The sequence below is a fragment of the Hibiscus syriacus genome, unplaced genomic scaffold, assembly GCF_006381635.1.
Source record: "Hibiscus syriacus cultivar Baekdansim isolate YM2019G1 unplaced genomic scaffold, ASM638163v2 tig00111402_pilon, whole genome shotgun sequence".
Classification (NCBI taxonomy): Eukaryota; Viridiplantae; Streptophyta; class Magnoliopsida; order Malvales; family Malvaceae; genus Hibiscus; species Hibiscus syriacus.
In genome coordinates, this window is record NW_024063082.1 from 5,505,978 (window position 1) to 5,519,914 (window position 13,937).

The 13,937-nt window shown below is 35.7% G+C and overlaps 2 protein-coding genes and 2 pseudogenes across 2 annotated transcripts; all 4 read left to right on the forward strand.

Moving 5' to 3' along the window:
• Nucleotides 1–705: 705 nt before the first annotated feature.
• On the forward strand, nt 706–3,306 carry LOC120161827 (annotated as a pseudogene).
• A 224-nt stretch (nt 3,307–3,530) lies between these two features.
• LOC120161825 (oleosin S1-2-like) lies at nt 3,531–4,037 on the forward strand. The gene has a single exon (XM_039172033.1). The coding sequence runs from the start codon at nt 3,546–3,548 to the stop codon at nt 3,900–3,902; it is 357 nt and encodes a 118-aa protein (XP_039027964.1). The 5' UTR covers nt 3,531–3,545; the 3' UTR covers nt 3,903–4,037.
• A 1,899-nt stretch (nt 4,038–5,936) lies between these two features.
• Nucleotides 5,937–7,213, forward strand: LOC120161826 (vacuolar cation/proton exchanger 5-like). Its single transcript, XM_039172035.1, has 5 exons — nt 5,937–6,100; nt 6,170–6,223; nt 6,622–6,738; nt 6,965–7,061; nt 7,159–7,213. Exons 1-5 carry the CDS (start codon nt 6,077–6,079, stop codon nt 7,182–7,184), a joined length of 318 nt encoding a protein of 105 aa, XP_039027966.1. The 5' UTR covers nt 5,937–6,076; the 3' UTR covers nt 7,185–7,213.
• A 2,407-nt stretch (nt 7,214–9,620) lies between these two features.
• LOC120161828 lies at nt 9,621–13,136 on the forward strand (annotated as a pseudogene).
• Nucleotides 13,137–13,937: the final 801 nt, after the last annotated feature.

Genomic DNA, 13,937 nt, shown 5'->3' on the forward strand with positions numbered 1-13,937 from the left:
AAGGTTTGAAAATTATCTAAAAAAAATGTTCTAAAATTCAAAAGTAAGCTCAATCATTTTTTTCAACAATCTTCATAAATAAAAAAAAGCATATGAATTTTCAATAAAACAAATTCCGAATGAGATTTTCTTATTCAACTTTTCTTTAAAGAATTTAAGTGTTTTGGAAAGCAACTTTTTAATTATTAATATTGAAAATTGTAAACTTAATATCTTGATGTTAAACATATAATTATTTTTGACATATCATATATCTTATTAGGTATAACTATTTTGATTTTATCAAATACATTAGAAATGAGTTAAATTTAGTAATTCTAATTAAATTTTAAAAAGGCATGTTATCAGAAATAATCAATCAACGTCCATTTGACATAACAACTAATAGTAACAGATGATGTGATGGTTATATGTGTAGATATTAGCGTTCTCGTTAGCTATTAATGTTGAAAAATGAAATTAATAAATTGGATGATGTTGAGAATATGATTAAAAAATAAAAAAATAATTTTTGATTTTATATTTATTTAAGAACATGATGAAACGTTAAGCTAAAGAAAATAGCATAGAAATATATGGTTGGGATACAGCCAAGTCAAACGCTTTGAAACCAACAAAGCAAGTAGTGGAATGGATCCTCCAAAACCCCTTTTACGGTTTAACACAGTTTGTCCAAAAACCTCCATAAACCCACAGAGTTTTTACTTTTTAGAATTGAAGAGAAGACGCAAAAAAGAAAGAAAAGAAAATGTTTCAAAGCAGAGTGGCTGCTTCAATTCTAAAGAGAAACAAATCTATAATCAACAGCTTAACATCCAATCTCAAGGGAACGTCTTCCTCTCGTTGTTTTACATCTTCTTCTGCTTCTGTTCCTGCTGCTAATACACTTGCAAGGACCTCCTTCTGTGGCTTTGGATCTCTGCCTAAGGTTTTTTTTTCTTCTCAATTTCGATTTTTGATTCACTTTATTGAAATGGGTATATTTTCTTGTTTCCTTTTGTCTTTTATTTCTAATGAATCAATTGGAGTTAGCCTTTTTATTATTTGAGAAGGGGTTTTTTCAGGTTGATTACAGTTTTGTACTTTTTATCTTAAAGTTCATTGTTGAAAAAAATGAGAATTTTGCCCATTTCTCTACTCTGATACTGACATATTGTGGTCTTGATGGAAAACCAAGTGACCTTCGATCATCCCATTGTTGCTTTTGTTTGATTAAAGCTTTCGGGATGAATGATGGGAATTCATTTGTTTCATCTTAAAATCATAATATGAGTTTGATGGCGGCAATTGGGATTAGTCTTGGTTCTATCATAAACAATGCATTCCTCGGTTCCAATTTAAAGAAATATTAGGGATTTTAGGCAATCTTACCTTTCTTTAGCTATCGAGGGGCTACATTTATCTTGTAATGATCCGGTCCGGCATAAGCACTCGAAGATGAAAATGATGTTGCGAGTCCTGTTTTTTCACTCAATGAAAGAAAGTTGTTTCCTCTGTATATTCTCTCTTAAAATTATGTAAAAGAACAATATCGATTTGCTCTCCTAGCATTATGTGAATGTCACTAAAAGGAAGTTCTTTTATTTGTTTTAGGGTCATCATGTGTCGTCTTTTAGGAATATGTCCATCGTAGCCTCTGTTGGCGCCGAGAAGGAGGGATCGAACTGCTAGTAACTGCAGGTCCCCATGCTCAGAAAATGGTGGGAATATGGCTTTTTGGTTCTGCTGCATGGGTCTTTAGTATGGTGGTACTAGGTGGTGTCACACGACTAACTCGATTTGGTCTTTCGATGACTGATTGGAAATTCACTGGGAACCTTCCTCCTCTATCCGATGAGGAGTGGCAGCAAGAGTTTGTGAAATACAAGCAATCACCAGAATACAACCGGTATGAGCAAAAATGTGGCATAATGTTGTATTAGCTGCAATAATTGTTGTTTCACTTGCTAGTATTTGTACTTTGAAGCCCTAGGTAAACTTGTCCTCTATTGTGCAGAGTAAACAAAGGGATGAGCATTGAAGATTTCAAGTTTATATACTGGATGGAATATGCATATCGAATGCGGGGGAGAGCCCTATGTGTCATGTTTGCATTGCCATTCTCATATTTTCTTCGTAAGGGATATATTACTGTTCGCCTCGGACTAAGAGTCTCTGCTCTTTTTGCTCTTGGTGCTGGTCAGGGTTTAATTGGTTGGTGGATGGTTAAAAGTGGCTTAGAGGTGAGAAGTAATTCGCTTTCTCCTTTCTTAGTAAATTTGAGTCCAAATTACTAGAATATTGTTCACTGCACAGATGATTTCTTCATACAGGAACCAGCTTCGGAGTATGTCGAGCCTTGAGTGAGCCCTTATCGACTTGCTGCTCATCTTACTTCAGCATTTGTTATTTACAGTGGCTTGTTCTGGACCGCTCTTTCTGTTGTAATGCCCGAACCTCTTGCCGAATCATTGGCTTTGGTTCAAGGGGCTGCCAAAGTCAAGAGACTTGCAATTCCAGTGAGCCTCATTGTAGGCATTACTGCTGTTTCTGGAGCATTTGTTGCTGGAAACGATGCTGTATGCAACTTTTTTTTTCTTCTTCATTTCTTGCATCTCTTCCTTCACAATAACTTTCTTAAATCTTTTTCTAGGGCCGGGCATACAATACTTTTCCAAAGATGGGAGATGTGTGGATTCCCGATAATATATTCGAGTTGAAACCAATAATCCGAAACTTCTTTGAGAATACATCCACAGTGCAGGTAATTTGTCTTCTGTATTTCCTGATGACATGTTCAAAAACTATTTCATTAACAAATTGTGTATGTATTTCTTCTTGCAGTTTGACCATCGTTTCCTTGCAACTACCACTTTGATCTCCATTTGTGGTTTATGGTGGTGGACAAAAAAGCTGGATGTCCATACGGCTATTCGATCGTTGGTTGGAGCCACTTTCGGCATGGCTGCTCTTCAGGTGACTCTCCATTTAGACTCTGTTCTTCATTTTAATAGTTTATATATCATATATAATTAATTCCTATGGCATTATTGTAGGTAACATTAGGTGTCTCAACACTTCTATCGTATGCCCGTTTCACTAGGCATTGCACATCAGGCAGGGGCCTTGACCCTTTTAACACTGATGCTACTGCTCAATCACACCGTGAGGAGGCCATCAATGCCGCTTCTGAAAACACTGCCGCAGGTTGCGAAGATAGCTTGATAACCATTGTTGTTTTGTACTGGTCTTCCATTTTCAGACCCAGTGTCCATTTTGATCGTCAATGGAGAAGCAAAATTTTGTAAAGACTTCAACAAGGCAAAAGCAGCCGATCTGTAATAAATAAAGTCAATTGAAAATCGTGTGAATTGTTCTCGTGTATCATGAGTCATGCCACGTGTCGTTTGAATGAGCCTATAGCTGCCACATGGTAGAGCCAAAGCCCCACTCATAGATTCCAAGAAACACCTAAACAGCACGTCTTTTTAACCTCTTCGGTTATAAAATCAAAAGAATCGGGCGGTTTCCCGAGGTGAAAAAACACACACAAAAGTGTAGATTAAATGGGAAAAAGGGTTCAACAACAGCAAACTGGCAGATCAATGATCTTGGCAGCAGTGGCTGGCGTGGTACTGGCTGCACCGCTGCTGGGAATGATGGGGCTCAGCTTCTTGGCAGCATCTACACTGCTATTTATAAGCTTACCTCTGCTGATACTTTTCAGCCCTCTGCTACTCTTTGTTGGGTTGGTTTTCATGGTTGCCTTGGTCGGTTTTGCCATCGCCGCTACCGCAGCTTTGGCCGGTGTCTCGACTCTAGCCTGGATGTATAGAGAAATCAGAGGTAATTTAGGATTTGATTCCAGGGGGAGTGAATTGGTTCCTGTGAAGTATTTGCAGCAAAACTGGCAAGAGATATGAACCATCTGAAACACTGTTCAATTAATGAAAACAAAGATCATGGTCTGATGTGTTTGTTTTGAGGTTCTTTGTCTGTTTGAAAATGGAAAAAAGTCGGTATTATGTTGTAACGTAAACAAACCTTGTAATTTCCTTTTACATATACTACGAGCACTGAATGGCTTTCTATATTTATTGTCTGGCACAAGACCTGTCCCAAGAAGACAAGACATTGAACATGGATAATTTTTTTCTCCCTTCAATACTTTTTTAAAAGTTCAATTATAATTTTTTTTAATATTTTTGTGATAAATGAAAAAAACAATTTTAAGACTTCAATCTTAAAATTTGAGAAATTAAGATTTTAAATCTTGAGATTTAAGATTAAAATATATAAAATAAAATTTATATAATATATTTGTATCAGATAATAATCATTATAATTCATACGTCTGAAAATTATAATAATCAATAAAATATAATATAATTAAATCAGCTGAAAATAAAATCTAATAAAGACTTCAAATTTATATAAAATGATGAGATAAAACTGACACATATTAATTAAACAAATGAAAACAACATAGTACCTGTTTTTAAAAATTAAAAAAAGGGTTCGGATCTGGCAGAGCACATGGATTCACATATTTTATTGTCTCAAGTTAGGGTAACATTAGTTCAGTTTATTTAGTTAAAAAAAAGCTTACATTATTGAACTTCCAAAGTTTATTTCTTTGGGCTTTTCAATCTTCCGTTTAAGGGAGGAAAACATTAAAAAGAAACAAACAAAGGCGGGCACTTCAAATTACTAGGGAAAATTGCACGAAGAAAACGGAGAATCAGAATTTAGCTAGACTACATATAACCCCGTAAATACCTAATTAGAATCCAGTCGCATTCGTACGCTCTCGTCATTGAGGGTTCTCTCTCTACCAAAAGGGAAAAAAAAGTATTTTTTCTTTTCTTTTCGGGTAGGGAATAGTGTTTTTGTTTCTTTTATTATCATAAATATATTTTTGGGGTTTCCCGATGCATACTCATCTGGAGATTTCTGAAGATTTGCAACTAAGGTTAGTTCTTTCTCAGATCCGTTGACGTTTTGGCAAGTTTAGTTCGTTTCCCTATTGTTTTTTGAGATTGTTTATTAAGCATCCGCTGATGTTAATATTTGAATCTGTTGTGTGCTATTGATTGTTTGAAATTTGAATCTGTTAGTGTTTTTCATGGATTTAATGTTGTTTGTTTCTATTTGATAAAAAGAAGTCTTGGAAATCAAAATCTTAAGTTATTATATTATGAATTGATGAACAATAGGAGAATCAATATGAGATCTTAATTAGGGACTGTATTACTTTATTACAATTCCAGAGAATGGTAAGCTTAACTGCTAATATTATGCTTTCTTTTTTTGTAACAAAGTTTAATTGTGCTGTTGTTATTTATACATTGAGGAATTAAAAACCAAGCACATGATACTGTAATGCTTTTTTATGTTAACGGCTATGGATAACTTATTGCTCTTTTGATACGTGAAGATGGATTACAAGCAACAAGTTGGAGTTCAATCCCATGTTGAAGTATGCTATTCTTCATTTTAATGTTTTGCCGTCCTATTTTTTTTACCTTTCTTTGTGGTTGGTGAATATACATTTTGAGTTGCTACTTCTTATTTTGACTATTTCTACCCTGCATTTTGTTTTAATGATTATTGTAGCAGATGGGATCAGTAGAAGATAGGTCAATGGATGATCTCGATGATGAGTGCCTCCACTCCCCTGGAACGGATGCTTGAAAAACACAAACTTCTGATTCTAATCGACAAATACCATTTTCAGATCAACAATCAACACTTTCTTATTGTTTCCCTATTGTTGGTAATAAAATGATAAGAAACAGAATCTGTTGGAGCATAAAGACCGTAGTTTTCTCTAATAAACTCAACTTGCTCATGCCTTTATTTTGAAAGAAAGCATTAAAGAGGAAACAAAATGCAGGGTAGAAATACCATAAGAAAGGAGAAACAATCCCATGCTTCAGTTTGCTATGGGGCTACAGGCTGATTACTTTCACTTTATGTTTCTCCTTTCTGATTTTTGGTTGCCAGGGCATCTGAAGCATGGGATTTATCGATTGCATTTATCAGTGTTATCTTGCTCCCCATTATTGGGAATGAGGCAGAGCACGCAAGTGCTATTATGTTTTCCATGAAAGACAAGATTGTAAGCAATTCTCTTAACGTTCATTTCATAGAATTTGTAAGTGTCGCTAATTCATAAACTTCTTTTCAGGACATATCGTTGGGAGTGGCAATAGGGTCGTCGACTCAAATTTCTATGTTTGGGGTAGGTCCCATGAATTGGATGTCCTCATTATATATTAATATTACATTTTGGTTTATAAATGCCATCTAATGTTGGGAGCTTTTTGGGTTTACTTTTTGGTTTTGTTCTTGTTTCCATGGCAGCAAATACTGAAGCACATATATTTCGTCTTTATATCTGTTCTCTTAGTTATGGGTTACTCATTTTCGTCAATTATTTAGCAACCTCCACTCTTTATACGTGACAACTGACGTGCATAAACGGTGTGCATAAGTCCCCAAATTATGATCAACTTTAGATCCTGAAGTTGAGCTGAACCATGTCATGTGTGTGTTGTAGATACATACATATTTATTTATGGATAGTATGTTGTTTGTTTTGCCTTAGTGAACTAATCCATATTCTTGTTGCATATGCAGATTCCTTTTTGTGTGGTTATTGGGTGGATGATGGGACGGGAAATGGATTTAAACTTCCAGCTTTTCGAGACAGTAACTCTGTTCATAACTGTAATCGTTGTAGCCTTCTTTCTGCAGGTTGGTGTATATGAATAACTTTGGCAAGTAATAATGGCCAACGGTTATCTTTATCATTAGGAATGGAAGCAATTTTCAAACACATGTCCCTGTTGGACCATACGTATACTTGATATTTACACCCGCGTTCGAGTCCAATAGTTCAAAGATACTTGGAAGACTAATGTAGGCCAGAAGGCAGTGGAAAGCAAATTAATTTACTTTTCTGCTTCTTTTTTCTTTGTAGGAGGGAACGTCAAACTACTTCAAAGGGCTAATGCTCATTCTTTGCTATCTGATGGTAGCTGCTAGTTTCTTCGCACACGAAGATCCTACTTCGACTGGTAAGGTTTTTCCATTTCTATTTCCGTGCTCCATCTCTCTTTTTTGGTTTCTCTTTCATGGTTGTCATTGTTTTAGTAGTGGTTGTGAATTCTACAGATCAAAAAAAGCAACCGCAAACGTGAACGATGCGGTCGAATTAAGGGATGGTTTCTGAAAGAAGTCGAGTCCCACGTCATTGCTGTAAATATTTTCAATCGCAGAGACTCCATTTCCCCAGCTGCTTATGGTTTTGTAGTTAATATTATTGAAAAACACGAGAGGTGTTTGCTCATTAAATTGTTCTACCAGTGATGCCAAAACATTTGTCAAGATGACGAATCGGAAGAGACGTGTATAATGCAGAAAACAAATGTTTTCTCTAAATTAGTAAATTTTGATAGTCATATAACACTGATTCTTTTTAGCATCTTACTGGGGGATTGTTTGCAATGAAAATAGTGGTTGGTGTTCAATTTCTATCACTTGTTTCTATGGCTACTAATATATTTTTATTAAATTAAAATATGTTTTAAGGTCATGTATTTCCAGAATATTCCCACTCAGGAAAAAGCATTTCTTTTCTGCCTCTCACCAAGCATTAGGACCCTATACCCTCAGACCTCAGTCACCTTCAATGACCTAGGCTCAACCGTTTATCTCTATCTTTCTCCTTTCCGCCATTCCTCTTCTTTTTATAGTGTTTTACTCTCTCTCTTGTTTCCTTCCAGCATATGAAGCCTTTTTGGAATAATAAGTTCTGTCTCGTGTCATTGAGTACTTGATGTTTCATGCAAATCTAGCTGGTGGCTTCAAGGGCGAGTAACTTTTTCTGGCAGACTCAGTCGATCTGTGTTCAACCCTCTGGACTCAACGCTCACACTTCACCTCCTTTCGCAGGATGGAGTCGCCTTCACGCTGCAATGGGGTTTAGATGAAGAGTTGGACGGGTAAATTTATTGGGTTGTAAAGCTACTTTCAACGCTTTTATATTCATGAATAAAGAGGTATAGATACACTAACACCACTTAGGTATTACTCTTCTAATTAAATAATTTAACCTTCCAAACATTATTTGGAAGAATAATATGAATCACCTAATGTAAACACTAAAATACACAAGAAAAATAAAAAGAATATTTATTTAAAATATTTGTGGTCGTTATCAAGAGACATAATAGTTAGAATTAAAAAATAAAACAAAATTTCTTTTATTCTTCTTCCATTGTTTTTAATATTATAGATTATGTTGTGTTCTGTTTTAAGTTTTTTTGGTTATTTGCTTTTCACTTTTTGTAATAACTTTCTCTTAATAAATTCAAACGGCTTTCTAATAAAAAATTTATAGATTATTCTATAAAAAATATATATCCATAACAATAATTATTTTGTCGATTGTAAAAAATCTTTAAACTTAGGATAAATTCAAGATTCTATCACTCAATTTTCTTCATATTTCTATTTTAACCATTAAAGTTTAGTTTTTTTTTAATTTACTCATTAAACATTCGATTTGTTCTTATTTTGATTACTATGTCGTTAAATACTTAACGACGTTGTGACTGAATATTTTCCTTTTAAAAAATATATAATTTCGAATTCACTTTGGTTTCTCGATGATGAAATATATTCTTTCAAATCTCAATCGTGGAAAGATGGGGAAGGAGGAAGCGAGTTGCGTATCTTGATTTCACGTTGATTGGATGGTGAATATTATAGATAAAAGTGATTTGAGATTTTACGAGTTTTAGGTTTAAGGTTGAGTTTTATGTGTTTTAAAGTGATTTGGATAAAATATAAATTAATAGAGTGATAGGAGACAATGAGGCGAGTTCATTGATATCTTGATTGATTGGAGAAAACGTAGGAGAATGATAATTGCAATATTGACATGACACAAGAATGAAATTGTAAAAATTTTATCTTAGGAGGAATAAAATAAAATAAAAAAGAAAGAAAAAGAAGGAAATGTAATGGATTACACATAAATTCCATATCAATAAAAAAAAAACAGTCTATATCAGTACATGTGACAGTCATATCATACTTTCATTTATGATTTAATACTCCAGTGATCAAAATTTGAATAAATTGAAAATTTTTAATGATCAAAATAGAAGTAAAAAGAAAGTTGAGTGATGAAATTTAAATTTATCTTAAACTTTATTATATCTTGATATTTATTTATTTTTAGTAACACTCTTGTACACCAACACATAAGATGGGCAAATAGAACCTTAAAGATGGGTACTTAGCTTGGAATCTTGTCCAATAGATGGATATTTATTCAAGCATTTTTGTTCTTATTATATTCATGTGTTTGAAAGTTACATCACCAACCATTCAGACGTAATCCACCCACGTTATCATCCTCAAGTATTTTGCTCATTTAAACATTTTAGTAATATTGTACCAAAAGGGACAGGGATGTAGAATAATTCAAAGCAAAATTTATTAATTTAATCTTACGAAAAATGGCTTAGCTCATTGGCTGGCATCTTTTTTCAACTTTTTTGTAATAAGTCTGGTTAAACTAATTCCACTAACCATAATTACATTGGGAGAAAAGAAGACATTTTTTCTGCATCAAAGACATCAGACATGGGTGCAGAACATGACGACAATCACCACTCCCCATTGCTGCCGAGTTCTTCAAGCAGCTCTGTCAAAAGAACTGGTATACTTATTTGAATATATATAGTTCCCTGTTTTCATATCTCAAATTTGTTCTCCATGTGCTTGTAAAAGGGGCTTTGGGGACAGCTATAGCACATATCATAGCAGGGGTGATCGGGGCAGGAGTTCTATCCCTTGCGTGGAGCATCGCTCAACTCGGATGGATCTCTGGTCCAATCACCACGCTTATGTTTGCTGCAATCACCTTTGTTTCTGTCTCCCTTCTATCTGACTGCTACATGTCTCCTGACCCTGAATTTGGCCCCAACAGACTCAAATCTTACACAGATGCAGTCCTTTTCTACTTGGGTAAGCAAATCCCTACTGTTTTCTTCTAAACTTTCATCAACAACATGCACTTTAATCCTATGGTTTCATCCATCATCGTTGATGCAATGGTTACTAGACTATGTTATGAGATATTATCCGTTTTGGCCAAAGTTAATTTTATTTTGATGATGGGGTTGATTCATATATTTGCAAAGATGGATGTTTCTTAATTTAAACTTTGGGAAGGAAGAATTACATGTGAAAAAAACATAGAAAATACATATGCAAATGCAGGAGAGAAAAGACACAGACTCTGTGGAGTAATGCTGGTGGTAGAGATGGTAAACGGGTACAGTTTCGTGGATTCCGCACCGCATCCGCTCCAATTGGAGCGGGGATGGGTATAATTTTAGCGGGTAGTAGGCGGGTGTGGATTTATAAAGTGGTACCCGTCGTCGTGGGTGGTGGGCGGGTAATGGGTTTGAGACATTACCCGCCCCGCATCCGCCCGCCCCACATCCGCCCACCCAACTAAATATCTATTAAATTTTGGACCATTATGAATTTAGGTGTAATTTTAGAGACTAATTTATAAATTTTAATATTGTATAATATATAACATATAATTTATCCAAATATTAAGGATATTTAGTCTTTAATTTGGTCTTTAATTAGGAAAATATTCGGCTCTTTGATTAAACCCATAATCCCACTAACCACGCCACTTTCCATGTTCTTTAGCCCATGCTGCCCATCCAAACACAAATCACCCGTACTATAAGCATCTTTCATACCAACAATTATATATTGTGGCGGACTCTAATCTAAATAGGGTTCTTCAACGAAAAAGGGTCAGAATGAGGAAATGGGATGATCCAGATTTATCATGGCTATCCAAGAATGTCCATATTTGAATTAAGGGTTCGTTCATAGTGTAAGACTTATCTGATCTTTTCAATTGTTAGAATTTTTTTTTCTTGAAACAATCATGAATTTTTCTAGGACAGTATTTAAGGATCTCATCGAAAGCAGCAGTTTCCATGTTCTTTAGCCCCTCAAAACCTATATTAGGCGCACTATGAGCATTAACATCGAAAGCAACACAACAATCCAGCTCTGCAACTACATGCTCCATACAATCTGTCTCCATAACATTCGTAGAGCTACTCCTCTGACAAATTGAAGCATGCGCTGCTACCCCATCACAAACTGTCTGGGAACCAACTCCAACATCCCATTAGTTTGTTGTCAGGCGGGTCTAGATGGATATGTCGCTAGTGGGTAGTGGGTGTGGGGATGGATTTGAAAATGTACCCGCGTGGGCGGGTGTGGATTTGAAAATTTGTACCCATCATGGGTGGTGGGCGGGTGGTGGATTGAAAAATATTAGGTGGGTATGGGGATGGGGGAGGGGGTATCCGCACCCGACCCGCCCGTTTGCCATCCCTAGCTGGTGGGGAGCTTGTATGGGACTGCACTTGCATATGTCATAACTTCCTCTAGCAGCATCAAGTATGATTCAATTCTCTTACTCTTTACTTCCCTTCTTTAACTAGTTTCTTTACGTTGCATGTATGTGTAACTTGGAGTTGGATACACGTACTATGTTACTCGGATTTGGGTATGAATATCAGATACAGATATATACGTCAGACATGGCTATCGGATATACCTAATCCATGTTCAGGTATTCATGGATTGTTCTATAGGTACTTACTGCAAATGTTTTTCTAAACAGATTGATAGTTTTTCCACACTATTCAGTGTTTAGTGGACTATTTTAGTGTTTAGTGGACTATTATAGTGTTTAGTGGACTGATTTCGACGGTGTAAGACACCGGCAATCGTTGAACTTTGATTTCTCATGATATTATTTTTAACCCCATGTACTAACATTTAATACAGAGCAATTCATAAATCAAACTGCTACCACAAAGAAGAAGGCCACAATGCTCCATGTTCATATGAACATGCTTCCTATATGTTTCTATTTGGTGCTGTTCAGGTTGTAATGTCACAGATACCAGATTTCCATAACATGAAATGGTTTTCAGTGGTTGCTGCAATCATGTCCTTTGCTTACGCTTCCATAGGGTCTGGACTCGGGTTTGCACAAGTGATCGGTAAAACTCCGAATTCAATTTAGATTTTACTCATCCTGAATGCCTGAGATAAGACTCACTCATGTTTCCCATTGCAGAAAATGGAACCATCAAGGGGAGTATAAATGGAGTTCCTGCTGCTAATACTGTTGATAAATTGAGGTTAGCATTCCAGGCACTTGGGGACATTGCATATGCCTTTCCATATACAGTCATTGTTCGAGAAATACAGGTAAAATGGCTTTGAATTTCCATTATAAATGAAACAGGAATATTTGGCAAAATCATTGAATTGTTTGGAATATTAGGATATATTGAAATCACCTCCGAACAAAATCATGAAAAAGGCCTCTCTAATCGCCATCGTAGTAACAACCTTGTTCTACCTCTGTTGTGGAAGTTTCGGATATGCTGCATTCGGCAACAATGTGCCTGGAAATCTCTTGACGGGATTAGGATTTTACGAGCCGTACTGGCTGGTTGATTTCGCTAATGCTTGCATTGTTCTTCACCTTGTGGGAGGATATCAGGTACATGTTTTCAAGCATAATAGTCTGGTGATCGACAATTCCGAATCGTTTTTCTGATAAAACCAAATAACAAATACAACAACACTTGCCATCTTTTCCTGCTTAGATTTTTAGTCAGCCAGTGTTTGCATTTGTGGAGAGAAGGCTTACCGAAAAGTTTCCGAACAGTTGGTTCGTAAATAAATATTACATGAACAAACTCCCTTGATTGCCATCGTTTCAGATGAACCCCCTGAAGATATGCTTTCGAACAGCCTGCTTCGCATCGATGACTGGCATTGCGATGATGTTCCCATACTTTAACCAGGTTTTGGGACTAAAGGGGGCATTGACCTTTTGGCCTTTTGTTTTATATTTTCCAGTGGAAATGTACCTTGTGCAGAAGAAAATTCAACCCTGGACCAGAAAATGGGTTGCTCTCAAGAGTTACAGCTTTTTCGGCTTACTTGTGACAATAGTGGCCTTTATAGGGTCTGCTCAAGGACTTATTCCTGCAAAATTTGGATAACATACCACTGTAATATTCACATTCATCACTGTAAAGGAAAACTACAAATTCTTGAAATACAGGTAAAAAGGACTTTAATTTCTTTTACAAATGAAGCAGGAATATTTGACAAATCATAAAATTATTTTGAAACGTTAGGATACATTGAAATCACCTCCACCAGAGAACAAAACCATGAAAAAAAAACCCAGAATGATTGCCATCTTTATAATAGCCTTCTTCTACCTCTGTTGTGGATGCTTCGGATATGCTGCCATCGGCAACAATACGGCCAGAAATCTCTCGACAGGATTCCAATTTTACGAGCCATACTGGCTGGTTGATATCGCCAATGCTTGCAGTTGTTCTTCAACTTGTGGGAGGATACAGCAATAGGGTACATGTTTTTGAGCATTGCTTGGTGAATGGTGATTGACAACCCGAATCTTTTTTCTGATATAATCGAATGACAAATATGATAACATCTGCTGGGGGTTTTCCTATCCGATTTTTAGTCTGCCGGTGTTTGTATTCGTGGAGAGAAGGCTTACCGAAAAGCTTCTGGATAGTTGGTTCGTGAATAACTAATGATATTAACAAACTCCATGGCAAATATATAATATGTTAAGTTTAATTAAATGTTGAATTTAATTTAGTGATAATACACTTTTATATATCCAGATTTGAGTGCATTAACAATCAGTGCATTAACACTCTAATCAAGGATGCGGCAGTGGGTGATGATGATAATAATGATGATTGATATATAGTTGTCATATGAATCTTCTTAGTCGCAATTGACTAGATAAACTCGATAATTGACTCTAACTAGGC

Excerpts from the sequence above, each read along its gene's own strand:
- LOC120161825 (XM_039172033.1), top strand. The coding sequence starts at position 3,546 with ATGGGAAAAAGGGTTCAACAACAGCAAACTGGCAGATCAATGATCTTG.
- LOC120161826 (XM_039172035.1), top strand. The coding sequence starts at position 6,077 with ATGTTTTCCATGAAAGACAAGATT. Across the intron at positions 6,739-6,964 it reads TTGTAGCCTTCTTTCTGCAG|GAGGGAACGTCAAACTACTT; the intron begins GTTGGTGTATAT and ends TTTTCTTTGTAG. Across the intron at positions 7,062-7,158 it reads CGAAGATCCTACTTCGACTG|ATCAAAAAAAGCAACCGCAA; the intron begins GTAAGGTTTTTC and ends TGAATTCTACAG.